At 47.4% G+C, this 17,365-nt stretch overlaps 1 protein-coding gene across 1 annotated transcript; it reads right to left on the bottom strand.

The window, feature by feature from the left end:
- Positions 1-338: 338 nt before the first annotated feature.
- On the bottom strand, positions 339-4,358 carry LOC131747587 (zinc finger protein 705F-like). Its single transcript, XM_067022747.1, has 6 exons — positions 4,347-4,358; positions 3,089-3,215; positions 2,267-2,375; positions 1,678-1,741; positions 837-1,217; positions 339-584 (listed from the first exon to the last, which is right to left on the bottom strand). The coding sequence occupies exons 1-6, from the start codon at positions 4,356-4,358 to the stop codon at positions 339-341; spliced, it is 939 nt and encodes a 312-aa protein (XP_066878848.1).
- Between the last annotated feature and the right edge of the window lie 13,007 nt (positions 4,359-17,365).

The following is a 17,365-nucleotide window of genomic DNA, read 5'->3' on the forward strand; positions in this document are numbered from 1 at the left end:
CAAAAATGTTGGGGACCACCGCTCTAGGGTCTTTAACGTGGAGAGCTGTTGCTAAAAACACCCATATTGTATTTACAGAGTGAGTTCTGCTAAGTTACCTGAGGTCAGGCCAATGACTAAATGTTTTGCCACAGAGACGGGGCACATATGGATCCACATCCACAGGTGATGCCTGTCTGGACTGAGGAGTGTGATGCCTGAACGAGTGTCCATATTGACTACAGACAGAGTTTCTTTAGTGGGTGTGAACCTTGGTGTGGTTAAATGCTAAAGCTATGGCTGGTGTTCCATCCACATTCCTCACGTGTATGACGCCATGTCATCTCAGGTCAGAACGTCTACTGAGAGCCCTCCTGACTTTCTCTCCAGTGCTGAGTTCCCTCATGTCGTCTCAGGGAAGAGCCGTGACTGAAGCATTTCCCACACCACTGACATTCATAGGGCTGCTCTCCAGTGTGGGTTCTCTCATGTCTTCTCAGGTTTGCATATTGACTGAAGGCATTCCCACACCACTGACATTTATGGGGTTTCTCTCCTGTGTGGGTCCTTTTGTGCCGAGTCAATTCAGAACTTTGACTGAAGGCCTTCCCACACAGAAGACATACGTGTGGTTTCTCTCCAGTGTGGATTCTCTTGTGCTGACTAAGTCCAGAGCTCTGACTAAAGGCTTTCCCACACTGTTGACATTCATAGTGCTTTTCTCTGGAATGAATTTTCTTATGTTTTCTAAGGTAAGAGATTTGATTAAAAGTTTTCTCACATAGACAGCATTTATATGGCTTCTCTTCTGTGTGAGTTTTCTCATGTTCTTTCAAGTAGGAACTTTGACTGAAGACTTTCCCACACACATGACATTTATATGGTTTCTCTCCAGTGTGGATCCGCTTGTGATTTCTAAGGTTAGAACTTTGCAGAAAGCCACTTCCACAGAGATGACATTTATATGGTTTCTCTCCAGTATGAATCATCTTGTGTCGTCTGAGGCTAGAGGAATGACTAAAGGCTTTCCCACAGAGAGGACATTCACATGATTTAACTCTAGTGTGAATGTGATCCTGTCCGTCAAGGAATGATCCTTGACTAAGTGAATTTCCACACTGTTTGCTGACATTACGTTTCCTCCTTAAGTGAACTGATAAATGTTGATGTGAAGATCTAGGAGTAAATTCATCACTCAAATCAGTCCATCCAACAGGATCCCCTTGCGTGTGAGGAACCTGTTTGGGGAAGGAGATATGAGGCTGTTATTGGATCACCCACATCCGTGCAGACACTCATGGCCTCTACATTTACACCCTAGAGCATCAGTTGTTAATAGTCTCCTGTTAAAATGTTTCCAGTATCAGTTGCATACACATGTTGTGTTACTCCCCTACAGGCACAAACATTCTCTTTTATTGTTTCCCAACCCAGATATCAGATTAATTTTGAAGATTTCAGTGTGTTTTAGAGAATATGAGATGAGCAATATTAGTGTAACTGACTTTTTTTCTTAGGTTTCATGCTGTGGTTTTGAGCTCATATTAATTTCTTAACTGGTTTCAGCCTATCCAAAAATTTTCCCAGAAAGAGCTCAATCTCAGCTTAATTACATACTGGCAATTGTGCTCAATTACTAACTTATCTCACTGCCAGGTCCTTCATTTGGATGACTGGTGTTCCACCCATGAAATTTACCATTGGCATGGTGGCAGATATGTGCTTCCTGTAGACGCTTTGCATGAATATCATTTCTTGTTGTCTAAGCGGACTTTCACCATCTAAAGAAATGGAAAAAATATAGAATTTAGAATGGCATTAAAGAAATAGAAATGTAAACAAACACCAAGGTCCATGTGAGTATCTTTAAAAAGCTGGCACTTAGTTGGAGAAACAATGTATAATAAAGAAATACTCAAGGTAGTAGAAACACTTTAAAAGTCATTGTCTATTAGAAAAAACAGGATTAAAATATAAAAATATAATGTGGTGGAGAGACATTGGGTCAGCAAATGATGGAAAACACAATAAATGGGACAATCAGGACAAGAATCACTATGTGAAAGTTTAACTGCAGTAAGTCCACAAGCACCCTTTTCCCCAAAGAATAAAAAATGGTAGGAAGTAATATGAGAATTGTGACTGGTAGATGCAAAGAATGATAACATGAAGAATTTCAGCTCATTGTCTCACTTCCAGTTTAGAATACTCACTTCATAAAACTTTCATTTGGTGTTTCCAAGGATTTAACACACTAACTGAAACTTTTTTTCAGTGAAGCACAGGCCCCTGATTCTTACCTGGACTCTGGCCTTGGAGGCATCCTGTTACTTCACTCCACAGCTCTTTTCCTTGTTCAAGCTGGGAAATCACCTCTGATTTGCTGATCTGATACCCTATTTGATAAAAAAAAAAGTGTTGGATTTTGAGTCTGGGCTAATCACCCTTTGCTGTGCTCAAGTCCAGGGTAAGGGAAAGAGGAAAATAAAGAGATAACTGAAGGTCAGTGCAGGCAACAACATCTTCAACAGACAAAACAGTGAAGGTCCTTCAGCAGACCAGGAGGAAATCCAGAGCAGCAGCAAACACAGTGAGGCCCTCTAGCTGCTGATGCCTGTGCACAAGTTCAAAGAGAGATTACAGAATCCTCAGTGTTTTCCAAATGGGAAAGATTAAAAGACTCTACAGTGGGCTGAATATTACTTTCAAACAGGAGCCAGTAAGGATACGCCTTACAGGAATCATCAAAATTATGTCATATACACAACTCTGGTCTCAAGCCTTCATGGAGTGACTAAAACAGAGAATCATTTTTTAAATATTTGATCCATTTACTTATGCATTAAAATATCCATTGAATCCCCAGTTCTGTTCTGAGTGTAAACACTGAATAGCCACAGAGATATGAAATGTGGCCAAGATTACTTTCCAGTGTGGTAATGAAAAGTGCCATGAAAAGAAACGTCTTCATTTTAAGTAGTTATGAGGACTATCAAAGAATCAGGAAGGACTTGGAGTGGGACACAGGGAAGCTGATCTAAATGCTTGTTCAGTGAGTGAATGAATGGAGTGAACACACATGCACGTACATCCGTGTTGACAGACTCACCTACGGAGACCAGGTGGGTGATATTTTCCAGCATCACGTTTCTGAACAGGGTTTTCTGGGATGTGTCCAGCAGGACCCACTCTTCCTGGGTGAAGTTGATCGCTACATCCTCAAACGTCACTGATTCCTAAAACATCAGGGATGTTCTGGTTTAGACAGAGCAGTCCCTACCACTGTCCAGGGTGGGAGGATTGAGATGAGGAAGTGATGGGGTCTGGGTGGGTAAAGGATCACGCTCTGTGTGGGGTTCCCCTCGGTTCTGTGCCAGCGCTGAGCTGGTGTCTGCCTTTCAGGTACCTTCACAGACACCTACACACTCTGACGTCATGAAGCTTTATTTCACAGAAATATCACTTGAAGTGTGTTATAATACAACAGGGAAGTTTTTCAATAACCTGGAAATTAGGACTTCCAGACAGTTGATAGTAAAATATTCACTTGCATATTCATAACTCAATCTCTCTTCCCTATTAATTTCAAGGAACTCTACAGATTCATGACGAGACAAACAATGACCATGATGGGCTACTTTGAAAACATGACTATTGGTTTAAATTATGTCCCCAGAGGAACCTTTGATTCTCCAGATAGAAACTGCTTTCATTACTTCTTATGAGTGTTGAATCATCCAATATCTTATTGTATGAGAGGTTTGCTGTCTAACAAACCTGGGTGAAATACAAAACATTATTCTGCTAATCATGCCAATGTCAGAGAACCATGAAGGGATCCTTCATGTTCCTCGGAACTGAGCAAGATTCATACAGAACTTGGTACCAGTAGGTGCTCTCTTTCTCAACACTACAGGTCTCAGGTGTTCATAACAAACTCTGAGGTCAGATGGTTCAGAAGCATAAGCCGGGGACTCAGGTGGCTGGAGTGAAGGACAGTCCCAGCCTGACCATCGCTGCGCAGTGAGAGGACTCCCATTCTTGACCTTCTCAGGGACCTTGACCTTAGTTATCACTGTTTCTCTTGTAATCTAATCTCATCTGCATGCTGAGGGATGAAAGAAGCCTAGTGATTGGTTTTTCTCCAATTTTTCAAAAATCTGTGAGAGAACCTAATTTTATTCTACGTACTGTACTGTTTCTCCTTTCTGTGCAGCAGCTAAGAAAATACTCCTCCCTACACATTCCTTCCAGTTATCAAATATGAATAAAAGCTTAATTACTAAGAGGTAGAATGTGTGAATGAGGGAACGATTGCTAATGGCACTCGGGGTGTAGCTTCAGAAGAAGGAGGCGTTGCTACTCACCAGAGGCTCCATTGTCAACAACTCAGTCACCAGGAGTCTTTCTCGGGATTTCACTCACAACCAATCCAAGCACTGAGCAGGCAAATCTGAGGGTGGAGAAGAAGCCATGAGACTCCAGTCCTGTGCACAACTTTCAGACCTACCTGAAATGGAGCCCCCCACCTCCACCTGGGTGTGACCCCAGCCCAGCAAACAGAAACCAGTGGTGCATCCTAAGAACACGGTGCAGTCTCTCCTCTCCCAGATCCCATGTAAGAAGCTAGAGCTGTGGTTGCTAATACAGAAAGTCAAAGTCCAGAGAGTTTGTGTGTTATGGTCGTGGACTGTCTTAACCCTCTGTGTCAAGGATGCTCAGAAATATAAAATGACTGAGGTTTTGGAGGAAATTGGTTTATTTACCAATTTACAAATGACACACAGAGGTTCCAAAAACTTGAGTATATGACAGAGTTACACATCTACAAAATGGAGCAGCTGTCATTAAATTTTGCTCAGCCTGTGTCCTGTGCTCAAATTCCTTTAGGGTAACAAAGATCACCTAGGTTTTACCTGTTATACGACCTCTAGCATTAGTAATCAGAAGAAGCTCCCTGTTATTTCTCTCTTCATGTTTATCACCCAGATATAGGGGAAACCTCTCCATATAGCCACACTCAATCCTCTCATTACATCCTGTCTATCTTGAAACAGAAATGTCTTCTAAAGATATTTGCTCTCAAGTTCCTTCTCCCCTGTCCTCCCTCCACAATCAAAGTGAAAGTGCATTTTCTATCAGAAAAAAAGAGAAGCCCTGGATTAATGCCAGCATCTGCTAACTGTGGATAAACACACTCAAGAAAAAGCATTTAGTGATTGTATTATCCAGAGCACCTAGGAAATCCGAGGTGGGAGGGGCTATCTAGGAAAACGAATCAAGACTTGGCCATGGATTACCTTTGGTTTTGACTTCAAGACAAATTTCAGAGGGAAATGAAACTTTCTCTTTCACTCTTAGAATGTTTCTTCTATTGATAATAGGAATATGTAAATCCCTATATATCCAGGGAAACCCCAGGCATATGCAAGAGCCGCCTTACATCTAAAAGGTGGAACCTGGGCAACTCTGGCTATGTCCAGGTAATCAAAGGAGGTTAACATCTATTAATTTAGGGGAAGAATTAAAATAAATATCTCAAGAGATTTATTTTACCTTGAGGTAATTATTTCAACATAAAAACCTATCTCAAGACACATAAGAAATGAAATGAAAATCACTTGATGAAACCCATAAAAGGAAATTAATTCAGAGAAGCAGAAAATGAAGTATTTAGAAACAAATTAGTAAAAATATCAGATGTAGATCAACAGCCAATAGAACCTTCCAAGATGAAGAACATGCTCTACATATGCATTGTATGATACAGAAACTGCCACACACATGTGGTGACAGAACACTTGAAGTCTGGCTGGCACTACCAAGGATGCAAAGTTTAGCTATTTAATTGCATTAATTTAAATGTTCTAGCCACATAAGACTTGTTGTTACTATATTGGAGAGCACAAGTTTAGGAGCTTAGGTTAGGCAGATAAAATAACTAAATAGATTCAAGACAACAGTGTTGGAGTTGAAAAAAGGGACATGAACAGTCAAGAGTAGGAAATGATGGTGGCAAAATACATGTTGACACAATATGATTCAGAGACTACAAGAAGCTACTTTGATAAGACAAGTGTCTAGAGACAGATAGGACTTAACAACATTTTCATGGGATGAAACAAACTCACATCTCACAGTTTGGAAGACTCACCAAAACCCCAAGTTGCAGGAGCCGGTGAAGCCAAATAGATTCTGAGGCAAGTTCCACAGCAAGCAGCCAATTTCTCTTCCTCCAGAGCCCCAAACTGTCCAGCTTCTTCTTCTCTGGACAAATGTATCCCTTCACTTATCTGACTTTCCTTTATACCTGGATAACAGTTTATAACCCAATCTGGGCTACATTCCAGGATCCACCCTCTCAGAAGGTTACTGACCCTAATAGGGTTTCAGTCTGTGAGCCACACCCTGTTCAATTTGATTGGATTTTCCAGACTAATAGGAAATTGTAACCCTCACACAGTGTTGGAGAGCAAAGATGTAAGGTCATTGTCCAGGGATAGTGAGAAGATCCATTCATTCCCTTCTTCATCCATAAACACTGTTGAGTGCATTCTCTATACTGGGAAACATTCTATGTCTTCAGAATAATGGCATCAGACACACTGGGAATCTGTGGAAATGAAGCTGGGATTCCCTGGGAGAAATACGGAATTAAAAATAAAATGCAAGATGAGGAACTGTGAAAACATGAAATATAAATAATGAGGTGACAAAATAAGATATATTGCTGGGATGCAGAACATGACTCTTAAGGCACTGGCCACATAGTACTTTCAAGAACATGTTAAGAATCTATTAACTATGCACAGAAAATGGGAAGACAATTTTATACTTTATTTCTTGGTTAGTGGGGAAATCCATACAAATGTTCCTACATAGTAAACTATTGTAAATAATTTTCCTTCCATGTCATTCGGAATCTATTTATACATTTGAGTGGAAATCTTACGGTGTGGAGATGGCTGTTTAAGCTTAAAATTCCTGATTCCCAAATGGAAAAAATTAAACCAGGGGACATGGTGAGTATTTCATTGTATCTGAGGACATTTTGCTTGTATCATACAATGCCTGGCAATCCTATTATCTCGTGTATTTCAATTCCATCTCCCATACATATTAAAAAGAGTATTTCACCTGAAACAAATATATTAAGGTAAATCAGCTATACTTCAATTAAAAAAAATATTTTAAACCTTCGCCATTACCCCTCAGTCTCCAAGGACTCATCCTTTACTCTTACAGTCATCAGATTATGTGTAACCTATTTCCCAAATGAAACTTATATTTTGGATGTAGATACTGTCCACCACAAGATCTAAAGTACTCTTACTGTCATTCACTACTTTTGCCATCTTCCGTCTAAAAGGAAAGGAATTGCCTTTCCTCTTAGCTCAGAAATTTACTGCTACATTCGTGTCCTTTCCTATTCTCTCCTGCCACGTCAGAATGTATGTTATAATTTAAATTGAATTCACTTTATTTTTCACACTGGTTGACTTAAAATATTATAATAGTTTCAGGTGTACAACATAGTGATTTAATTATTTTAAACATTATACTTCATAACATATATACTTCATTTAAAGTTATAATGAAATATTCCCTGTGTGGTACAATTTATCTTTGTAGCTAAGGTATTTTTATTTTTATACATAGTAGTTAGTATTCTATAATCTCATGTTTTTAATTTCCTCTCCCCCTTCCCTCTCCCCTTTGGTAAACACTAGTTTGTTCTCTGTATCTGTGAGTCTGTCTCTGGTTTCTTATTTCATTTTGTTTTTTAGATTTCACATACAAGTGATAACGTACAGTATTTGTCTTTTTTTGCTTGCCGTATTTTTCTAATGATAAGACCCTCCAAGTCCATCCATGTTGTCACAAATGGCAAAATTTCATTCTTTTTATGGTAGAGTAATATTCCTTTGAATATATACAACACTTGTTATTTATCCATTCATCTGTTGATGGACACGTAAGTTGTTTCCATATCTTAGCTATTGTAAATAATGCAGGTATGAACATTGGGGTACATGTGTCTTTTCAAAATAGTGTTTTTGTTTTCTTGAGATGTATACCCGGGAATGGAATTATTGGATCATGTAGTAGTTCTATTTTTTAGTTTTTTTAGGAACCTCCATACTCTTTTCCATAGTACTAGGCCAATTTATATTCCCACCAACAGTGTCCTTGGATTCCCTTTGCTCTGTATCCTGGACAACCGTTTCCGGCTGTAGAATTTTTTATGAAGGCATTCAGACAGGTGTGAGGTCATAGCTCATTGTGGGTTTGATGTGCATTTCTCTAATGATTAACGATGTTGAGCATCTTTTCTTGTGCCTGTGACCGTGTGAATTTCTTGTGAAAATATCTGTTCAGGTCCTGTGCCCATTTTTCGGTTGGGCTGTTCGTTTTTTTGATACTTACTGAGTTGTATGAGCTGTAAAACAACATGTACACTTTATTTTAAACCACTCCCTCTCTTTGAACCCTCGTCTTACCATTTAAATATGCTATGGTATCACTCAACCTTAAATTTGAATTTAAAAAAAAAAAGCTAAAATTTTGAAGTCCTTTTATTCCCAATAGCTGCCCTCTCACTTTTAAAATCCAATTTGAGGGCAGAGTCCATCAATTTACATTCCTCCTCACCTCAAACAATCTTATTTTTTGTCCCCATTAATTCATGCATATTATTCTTTTATTTTAAGAAAAGTAAGGTTTTTCAAAAAAAAAAAGAAAATGGTCAGAAGAACCTAGGGGCAAGACGGGAATAAAGATGCAGACCTACTAGAGAATGGACTTGAGGATACGGGGAGGGGGAAGGGTAAGCTGGGACGAAGTGAGAGAGTGGCATGGACATATATACCCTACCAAACGTAGGGTGGATAGCTAGTGGGAAGCAGCCGCATAGGACAGGGAGATCAGCTCGGTGCTTTGTGACCACCTAGAGGGGTGGGAGGGAGGGAGATGCAAGAGGGAGGGGATATGGGGATATAGGTATATGTATAACTGATTCACTTTGTTATAAAGCAGAAACTGACACACCATTATAAAGCAATTATACTCTAATAAAGATGTTTTTAAAGTAAGTTTTTTGCAACATAAAAATACAAATAGAATGAACCAACTTGTATAAACTGAATTTTGTTCCCCTCCCCCAAGTTCATATGTTGAAGCTCTAACATTTAATTCATCAGAATGTGAATGTATATGGACACAGAGGTAAAACTGGTGAGATTAAGGTGAGCCCTTTAGGGCGGGGCCCTAATCCAATCAGACCTGTGCTCAAGAAGCAAAGCGAGAGATTGCAGAACTGTGTACCTCAAGGGCAAAGAGCAGCTGGTGGAAGGCGCAATGTGTATCTACTGATCAGTGGACCTGGGAGGGCCTGAGATGCTATATTTTTAATAAGTCTTAGGTTCCCCCCAAGCTCGTCTTCTCAGTTACATAAGAGTTGATCAGTAAAAATAGACATTAAGATGATCTTCAAGGCTTAGAGATAAAAACCACTTACAGCATGTCTTATTCTGTAGAACTTTATTAGAATTGAAAGAAATTTTGAAAACAAAGCTTTATACTAACATTTAATGAAACATAAGAGGCAGAGCCGTGGGAGTGTCCCCACCATGATTGACAGCGAAAGACTCCACAGAATCCACGGGCCTCATCTCAGGACGGGGCACTGCTGACCTTCTGCAAAGCACAGCGCTGGGCCCTTTAGCCAGGTTCCAAAAGTTCAGACATTTGCACCAAATACAGATTACTACCATAGCTTCCTATTTACACAGTAGTTAAAAGTTACTCCTAGAATTTGCCTCAGTTACTTAAAATAGATTCAGACAAACAACTTGACATTCCAGTGTGATAAGCACCATTTGACGGATGACTCTAGTTCCATCAGGAGAAAGTGCAGCGCGGGCACGGGTGTGTCCCCGGGGCTTGTCTGGGTTTCCACGCTGTCCGCCCACCGGGGTGGGGAATCGCTGCTTCTCCAGGAACAGCTGCTCCTTGTGACTTCCCCTCCTCAGATGCACAGTCACCTCCAGGACACCTGGGGAGTCTTACATGGAGGGAATGAAAAGTGACTGAGGCAGCCAGATAAGACCAGAAGAATCTGTCCGCTGAGCTCAGCCCACTTGCCAATCATGGCATCATGAGCTAAGTAGGTGGTGGTTGTATTAAACCATTAAGTTTGGGGGATGGGGTCTTACAGAGTCAACTGATAAACTTTTGAATGACCCAGAAAATGGCTCAGCATATATGGAAAACAGAATAAGGTAAATTCCTAATTAAATATCCTGGCTTTCTCCCCTGCACCCACGTCTGCCTGGTATAAGCACACCACAGGCCACATAAAACTACCTTCCCCAGCATTATGTTTATAGAAACCTCTCTTGTAGCACGTAACGGAAAACCTGCCATTTCGACGTGAAAGCATCTCCCGTTTCAGGTGCACCAGGCCCGTGCCCGATACCCCCCCCCTCCCCCGCTGTGCACACATCATTCCCTCTCGGCTTCAACACACACGTCTCTCCCAAATATTCTTACGCACAGTAATTGATTGCCATTTGTAAATCGAGCACCAGGTCGTTTCTTTATTTTTGGGAAATTGTACGATAGAACTCACAGAGTTAAAGTAGTTGCTCTATTTCATTCTCCGGGTTCCTGTCCTCCGGGTCCTCGTCGGCCCTTGCAGCATTTCTTTCTTGCACCGAAACAGGAACTGGCGGGTGTCCGGTGTATCGCGCACTAACGTTTATCCTGGGCCCGGAGGCTGCGGAGAGGAGAGTGGGCGCCAGCTGCTCAGCTGGGAAGAGCGCTCCCCGTGAAAGCCGGGCCGTGGATGCGCCCTGAGCGGCCGGCCGGGTGGCACCCTCTGCCGGTGGCTCTCCCGGAGCCCGTGCTCCCTTCTTCCACTGCTGCCCGTGCCTCCTGGCTGGCAGGACAGGCTGGACTCCACAAAGGCCAGATATGGAAGGAGCAGCGGCTCCAGGGGCATCCGGGGCTCAGGAAGGGCTGGCGTGGTGGCAGTCAAGTCAGGGACACAGAGGATGGAGAGGGCAGGAGTAAGAGGCCGCGCTGCTTCTCCGGAGCTCTACCTCACTGGTCCTCAGCAGAGCCTCTGGGCCCCCCTGGGGTCTGCAGGGGACACGATCGGGTGTTCGGACGCGCGCCTGAAGGCACACTGCCAGCAGGCGCGGAGCCAGCTTCCTCCCACAGCGAGCTCGCTCCCGGGCACACCCCCCGACCTGGGACCGCTCCCCAAGGCCTGCTCCAGCTGCAGCCACGTCTGCCGTCCCGGGAGCACGGCAGAGACGCTCAGTTCACTCTCTCCCCGCCGCCCGGGGCCTCGTTCCCGGGAAACGACCCTCCCTCTCAGTCTACAGAGACGCTGAGGGGCCGTGTGCCAGTCAGTCAAGAAAGAGATGAGCGTTTCCCCCGAGACATTCTCTTTGGCTGATGCTCAAATTTATTTCTGGTTTCTAGACCCTGACCCGCTCCCCGGTACAGCTTGGTCCCCATTCCCTGGGCATGCGACCCCCATGCCCCCCCCCCACACCCAGGCCTGGCTCCAAGGCTTACCTGAGGCAAATGGAGCGAGGAGGATGCAGGAAGCCAAGAGCAGAGAGCAGAGGCGCCTCATGGAGGGTCCTGGGCGGTGAGGAGGAAAGCAGGGAGCCGGCGGCCGAGGCCCACGAGCTAGCGGGGCTGGAGCAGCCTCTGCTTGTAGGTCTCCGGGCGCTTGCGCAAGAGGCACGTGGTCCAGAAACGTGACGATCCCAGTTATAACAGAAAGACCCCCATCTGTCCGTGAGACGCGTGCCAACGGAGCTGCCCCACTCCTGCCCCGTGTCCCACACTGTTTAGGTGGGAAGAGCCTCCCTCCCCGCTCCGAGGCTGCATGCTCGACACCCCCACCCGACTGCAGGGCTGTTCCAGACTGGACCCCTAACCTAGGCCTCAGCAAAGCGGACAGCACATTCCCCGGGTCACAGTGATTACTGGGCACGGGCTGCGGTGCAGACTTCCATTACCGTGAAGTCCGTTGTGTTTGTTCAGTTGGTGGAGAAGGAGAAGCTCTTTTTCTCTGCAAGGGTACAAATAAAACCAACGTTGCCCAGGATTTTAGCTGCCATCTCGCGACTGTAAGGAAGTGGGTCGGAGAATAAATCAGACCCTGGTGAAAATACACTAGGTTCTTGGTGACAGTGGGTCTGCACTGGACCCAGAGACCCTGGAGCCTGGCCTTCCTACTCTGGATCTTTCAGACAGCAGCCCTGGTTTGGTTAACCCAATCTGAGCCGAGTTTCCGGTTGTTTGCAGCTGCAGGCGTGCTGGCCGGCACCGTGCGTGATTTGGGGCTCCAGGCCGGGGCGCTGTCTCCGTGCCCCGGTGTGGCCTGGCCGCGATGGGGGCACTGAGAGGGTTGTTGAGGCCCTGCTGGGGATGGAGCTTGCTTTTGTACTAATAGCTGTAGTAATACTTTCAACATGTGCAGTGGGGCTGGTGTGTGTGGTTCTAGATTCCCTTTGGAAATTGGGGAGACCCTGGAAATGCTTGGGGAAGGTATCCCAGCTGCATGTTCTCTTGCACATTTATGTGAGGTGCCTTTGTCTTTCCAATCTGGAGTATAAGCAGGTTTGTCACGTAACGGTGGTCTCCAGAAGAGTGGATGCATGCCTTCCGTGTGACCATTTGCTCTGATAAGCCAGTCGGGACAACATGGGATCCTTCTCCACCAGGATGTGAAGTCACTTCTTTCTGGGTTTGGAGGCTGTCTTCATCTCCTGATGGTGAGGTAATAACTCACCTCAAACTTGGTGGTTTAAAACCACAGGAATTTATTCTCTCAGAGTTCAGGAGGCCAGGAATCTGCAGTCAGTTTGGGGCTGCAGTCAAGTTGTTGGCGGGGCCACGCTGCCCCCGGCGGCTCTAGGGGAGGATCTTTCTTCACTGCTTCCAGCTTCTGGAGGCCGCTGGCATCCGTCACGTGTGGCCGCGTCGCTCCCATCCTGGCCTCCGTGGTCCCATCGTCCCCTCCTCTCGAGCGGGTCTCACCTGCTGTGCCACGTTCTTATGCCAAATGCGCTGGCATTCGGGGCACAGCCAGCGAGAATCCAGGATCCTCTCCCCGTCTCAAGATCCTCACCTGGGTCACATCTGCGAAGACGCTTTTTCCAAATACGGTCACACTCACAGGACCCAGAGGTTAGGACCTGGCACTGTGGTGGCTCTTACTCAGCTTGCTCCACCGACTTTCAGATAATTGCCATTCTGTTGGCAAAGGGGTCCGGGGAGCAAGGCTTGGTGGTCACAGCGGTGCGTCTGCGCCAGGCGGTGGCAGCCAAGCGTCACCCACCAGAGTGGCAGCTACGCCCAGAGAAGCCTCCGGAGCTGCCTCTCGCTCCAGGCCGGGACGGTGGGAGCCCTGGAGCATACAGACCCCCGGCAGGGACACGGTGGCCTCTTGCCTGGTGATGCCAGGGAAAGGATCAGGAAGCGGAGGGTCCGCCTCGATTTTGAAGCTCAAACTGGGAGACTGGGCCCTGGTTTGAATGATCTGGTTCTCACGGGGCTCTCCTTCCCAGGAGAGCGTGTCTCCCAAGGCTGCACAGGCGAAGTCTGGCAGAGGAGAATGTGACTGATGTTCATCGTGGTATCCGAGCTGGCAGTCGGCTGTTCCCACAGGCAAATGGCCAGATAGATCTGTTAGTTCCAGAGAGCAGGAGGAAGGAGAGCTTTCCATGACTTTCATTGTTAAAAAGCCCCCAGGAACGCCAGGCGCTCTATTTTCTCCCCCTTTTACCACGTGTGAATGAAAGGTCTGTTTCTCGGATGGGTGATTATTGTCGCACGAGTTTTAAAGTGAAGTGAAAAGTGTTCCCAGTCCAGGCACACAGAGGAGGATTATATCATCAAGGGCAGAGGAAGGTCACCAAAGGCACGGGCCGTGTTTTACGTTCTTTGCAATCCCCTGTTTCATACGGTAAAGCCGCGCCGCGGGTTTGCTGAGTGCGATGACAGCCGTCCTCACTCCTGGGGTTTCTGCTCCAGAGTCTTCCACCACAGCAAGCATGGGCCCCCCTTTCCCCGCCAAGAGAGCAGCTCAAAGCTGCTGCAGCAGGCAAGGTGCCGGAGACACTTCCTTCCGGCGTGTCCGTGCGTCCTCCCCTGGCTCAGGTGACGTATCTCGATGCGTGGGGGAGGCAGGTGCTCCTAGACCCAGAGAGGAAAGAGTCACCGGTACGAGGGTGAAGCGTCACTGCAGGAGGGAGAAGTCTGAGCAGGTCTGGAATCTACTAGAAAGTCCCGTGGCCTGTAGATGTGCAGATAGTTTTCCTCTAAGCAGCACAGCGTGTCTCTGATCGGGTGCTGATGTCTACCCGAGGAGAGGCGTAGCTGGATCCCGGTTTCACCTGGCCGTCCAGCTTGCTATGGATGTGTATCTGTTCCGTGGGAGGGGGAGGGGGGAGGAGGATAGGACACAGCTTATTCGGCAGTCTGATTTATAAACGTTAACTATTAGTCACCTGTCACATGAGCCTCTGTGTGGGCTCTTCCCAGAGCCCAGAAATATTTGGGAGGCACTGGGTTGCCTCCAGGGAAAGTGACACACCTCCAGCCGGGGCAGGACTAGGCTTCCGGCCCGCATCGACGCTGGGATGCAGCTGCCGAAAAATCATGGGCGTTTCCTGAGGCTCTGAACCTCAGGGCCCTCGTTGCTTCTCCTACAGCATCTCGCTGCTTCTCCCTGCCGCCCGCTGCCAAGGGCCAGAGGAGGACGTGTTTCTGACTGCCCCCATGCCGTGCCACTGCGTTTCTCATGGTGTATCTAATCTCCGGACTCGACCCAGATAGCCAGAGAGGCAGGGCACCTGCACCCAAAGCAGCTCCAGCCCTCAGCTCTTGTTCCAGGGCAACGGCGGCCCCTGTGGGGAGAGCACGAGGGGAGCCTACGGAACTCCGTCCGTTCCTCGGCAAATGAGCCGCACGGCCAGCCCCATCGAGAGACTGGAGCAGGAGGGAGACGGCAAGACCTTCGTGGCTGCAGACCTACCGTCCCAGCAAGTGTCTGTACTCTCTGTGTTCTTCAGACAAAGCTATTCAGACTTGACTGCTGGGAATCCATCAGGTCCCTCAGTGGTCTGAAATGTGTCTTCCTCAAGGTCCTGAACGAGAAGCAGCAGGGAGTTGGTTTTGGAAAGTTAGAAGATGGAGACTTGATCGTTCAGAGCTTTGCCTTTCAGCTTATTGAGAAAGCCCTAGAGCCAAAGGATGCTGTTGGCAGGTGGCACCCAGGTTACACTTATTTGTCTCTAGATGGCGCCAGAGGAGGGAAAGCCTGGGCCCACTTCTCCTTGGGACCAGGTGGCAACGGACCCTGAGCCTCTGCAAAGAGCCTGGACAGAGGGACCCGTGAGCCGGTGAAACGCAGCTGCTCGCTCGAAACTGCAGAGTTAGTAACAGGCAGAATTTCAGACCTGTGGCTCCTTTACAAGCGTGCCGTAAAAAAGAAAGAATAGCGAGCAGGCCGTGACTGTCGACACTGACATAGGAAGGGCCTGGCGGGCGGTGTGGACGCAGAGCCACGGAGAGGGAGGGCCACCGAGGGCAGTTCAGAAGCCCCGGCTCCTCGCAGAGTGTTCAGCTTCCGCTTCTTTCCTTGGTCCAGTGGTAGCTACCAGGGCTGTTCGCTGGCAAGTGCAGAGACGGGGAGAGGACCCTGAGGGAGTCATACCAAAACACACAGGGACAGTTTGATCCTGTGGAGCAGGCTCAAGTGCAAATATTGTAAGAGCCCACGTCAAAGCGGCTCTTCCGATGACAGCAGGAGAGGTCAGTGCCGCCCCGTGCAGACGTGCACTCGCTCGCGTGAAATGCGAGCGCGCCCGGACCTGGACCTGGACCCGGATCCGGACCCGGGAGGGTGAAGCAGGACGGCTCCTGAGGGACAGGGCTTGTAGGAGTGTAAGTGACCCCGTAGGTTAAGGGACTTGGAAAGTCCTCTGTGACTGTGTCCTTTGTTACGGCAAATGGCCAGTCAGGATGTTGCTTATAAAAGAAGAGAAAAGAATAATCATTGCAACAAGACTAAAACTCATGCCTTTTCTCTCTCCCCCCACCCCCCTGCTTTTCCTTTATTTCTCTCTTTTTCTTTCTCCCTTTCTCTTTCTTGCTTCCTTCCTTTCTTTCTCTCTTTCTTTCTGTTCCTTCCTTCCCTCCCTCGCTCTCTCCTTTCTTTCTTTCCTTCCTCCCTCCCCTCCTTCCTTCTTTCTTTCCAAGGAGGCGTGGCTGGGAGGTGGCGGACAAGGGGTTTAGCCCAGGTGCCCTCCCCCGTTCTGCACCGTGAATGGCTTCTGAGGCCCTTCTCAGCGTGAACTGTGTAATGGCTCTTTCTGTAGCTCTGAGACCTTCTGAGTCTCATTGCACACGTGTTCTGATTCAGCCCTGAGTCAGACTGCGCCACGGAGGGAAGCTCTTCAACCCACAGAAGCGGAAGGACCGGCTTGTTAGTGACAGGAGGGGCCGTGTGAAGCTGGGCTGGCCAGGCTCCTTTTCACTGACCTGCTGGACAACAGGATGACACATCTCCCTCCGACGGCTACACCTCCAGGAATAAGGCCTGTAGCACAGGGAAGAGAGCTGCATCCCCGGGTCCCTGTCGTCGCCGTGTGTCAGCGATTGGGCTGCACCGGTGCTGCGCCAGTGGTACACGCGAGTTAGCCCACCGAGGCCTCACATCAACCCTGGGGGTAGATCTATCCTGGCCCTTTTTGTATTCTCGAGGGAGCCAAGCATCAGTGACGTTGCCTGTCCAGAGACCCAGGTCTCTGTGACTCAGAAATCAGCGTGTGGCTCTAACACCACCTGGATTTCCGTGTGAACTGCTTTGGTGGTGGGTCCTGGGTGCTGGGGCCGGCCGTTCCCCGGCGCATCTGAGGGAGCTGGACTCACCGACCGCAGAGTGTGAGGAGATGGTGAAAGAAACCGACCTGGGCACAGAGGACAGGTGGATCCCAAACTCCGGGCAGTGCAGAGGCAGGAATAGTTCGGGGGTGAATGGCGAACGTGGTGGAGCGGCGGCCACTGCGTGATTGCTGTCCCGGGACCGAGGTCCTGGGTGACAGGGAGTCTCTAACCGCACTGTGGCCCGGTTTCCATAGGCAGAGTCACTGGGCCGGAACTAAAGCCCCGAAGTCCGCACTCTGCTTTTCCTCAGCTTTGGTGATGCAGGTGTGGGGCTGGGCAGCCTGCCCCTCTCAGCACCCGCGGGGCCACCGGGGGAGCCCGCAGGGCTGGAGCGGAGTCTCTCACTCTGCTTCCAGGGCGCACGTGTCTGACCCGACCCCTCTTTCTCTGACAAGTGACAAAAGCACGACAT

This window comes from Kogia breviceps, chromosome 20 (genome assembly GCF_026419965.1).
Source record: "Kogia breviceps isolate mKogBre1 chromosome 20, mKogBre1 haplotype 1, whole genome shotgun sequence".
Lineage (NCBI taxonomy): Eukaryota > Metazoa > Chordata > Mammalia > Artiodactyla > Physeteridae > Kogia > Kogia breviceps.

What these genes read in the sequence shown, in the direction of transcription:
- LOC131747587 (XM_067022747.1), bottom strand. An exon ending in AGTCCAGGTAAGAATCAGGG is followed by an intron (nt 1,742 to 2,266) that starts GCCTGTGCTTCA and finishes AAGTCCGCTTAG; the next exon opens with ACAACAAGAAATGATATTCA. An exon ending in TATCTGCCACCATGCCAATG is followed by an intron (nt 1,218 to 1,677) that starts GTAAATTTCATG and finishes TTCCCCAAACAG; the next exon opens with GTTCCTCACACGCAAGGGGA.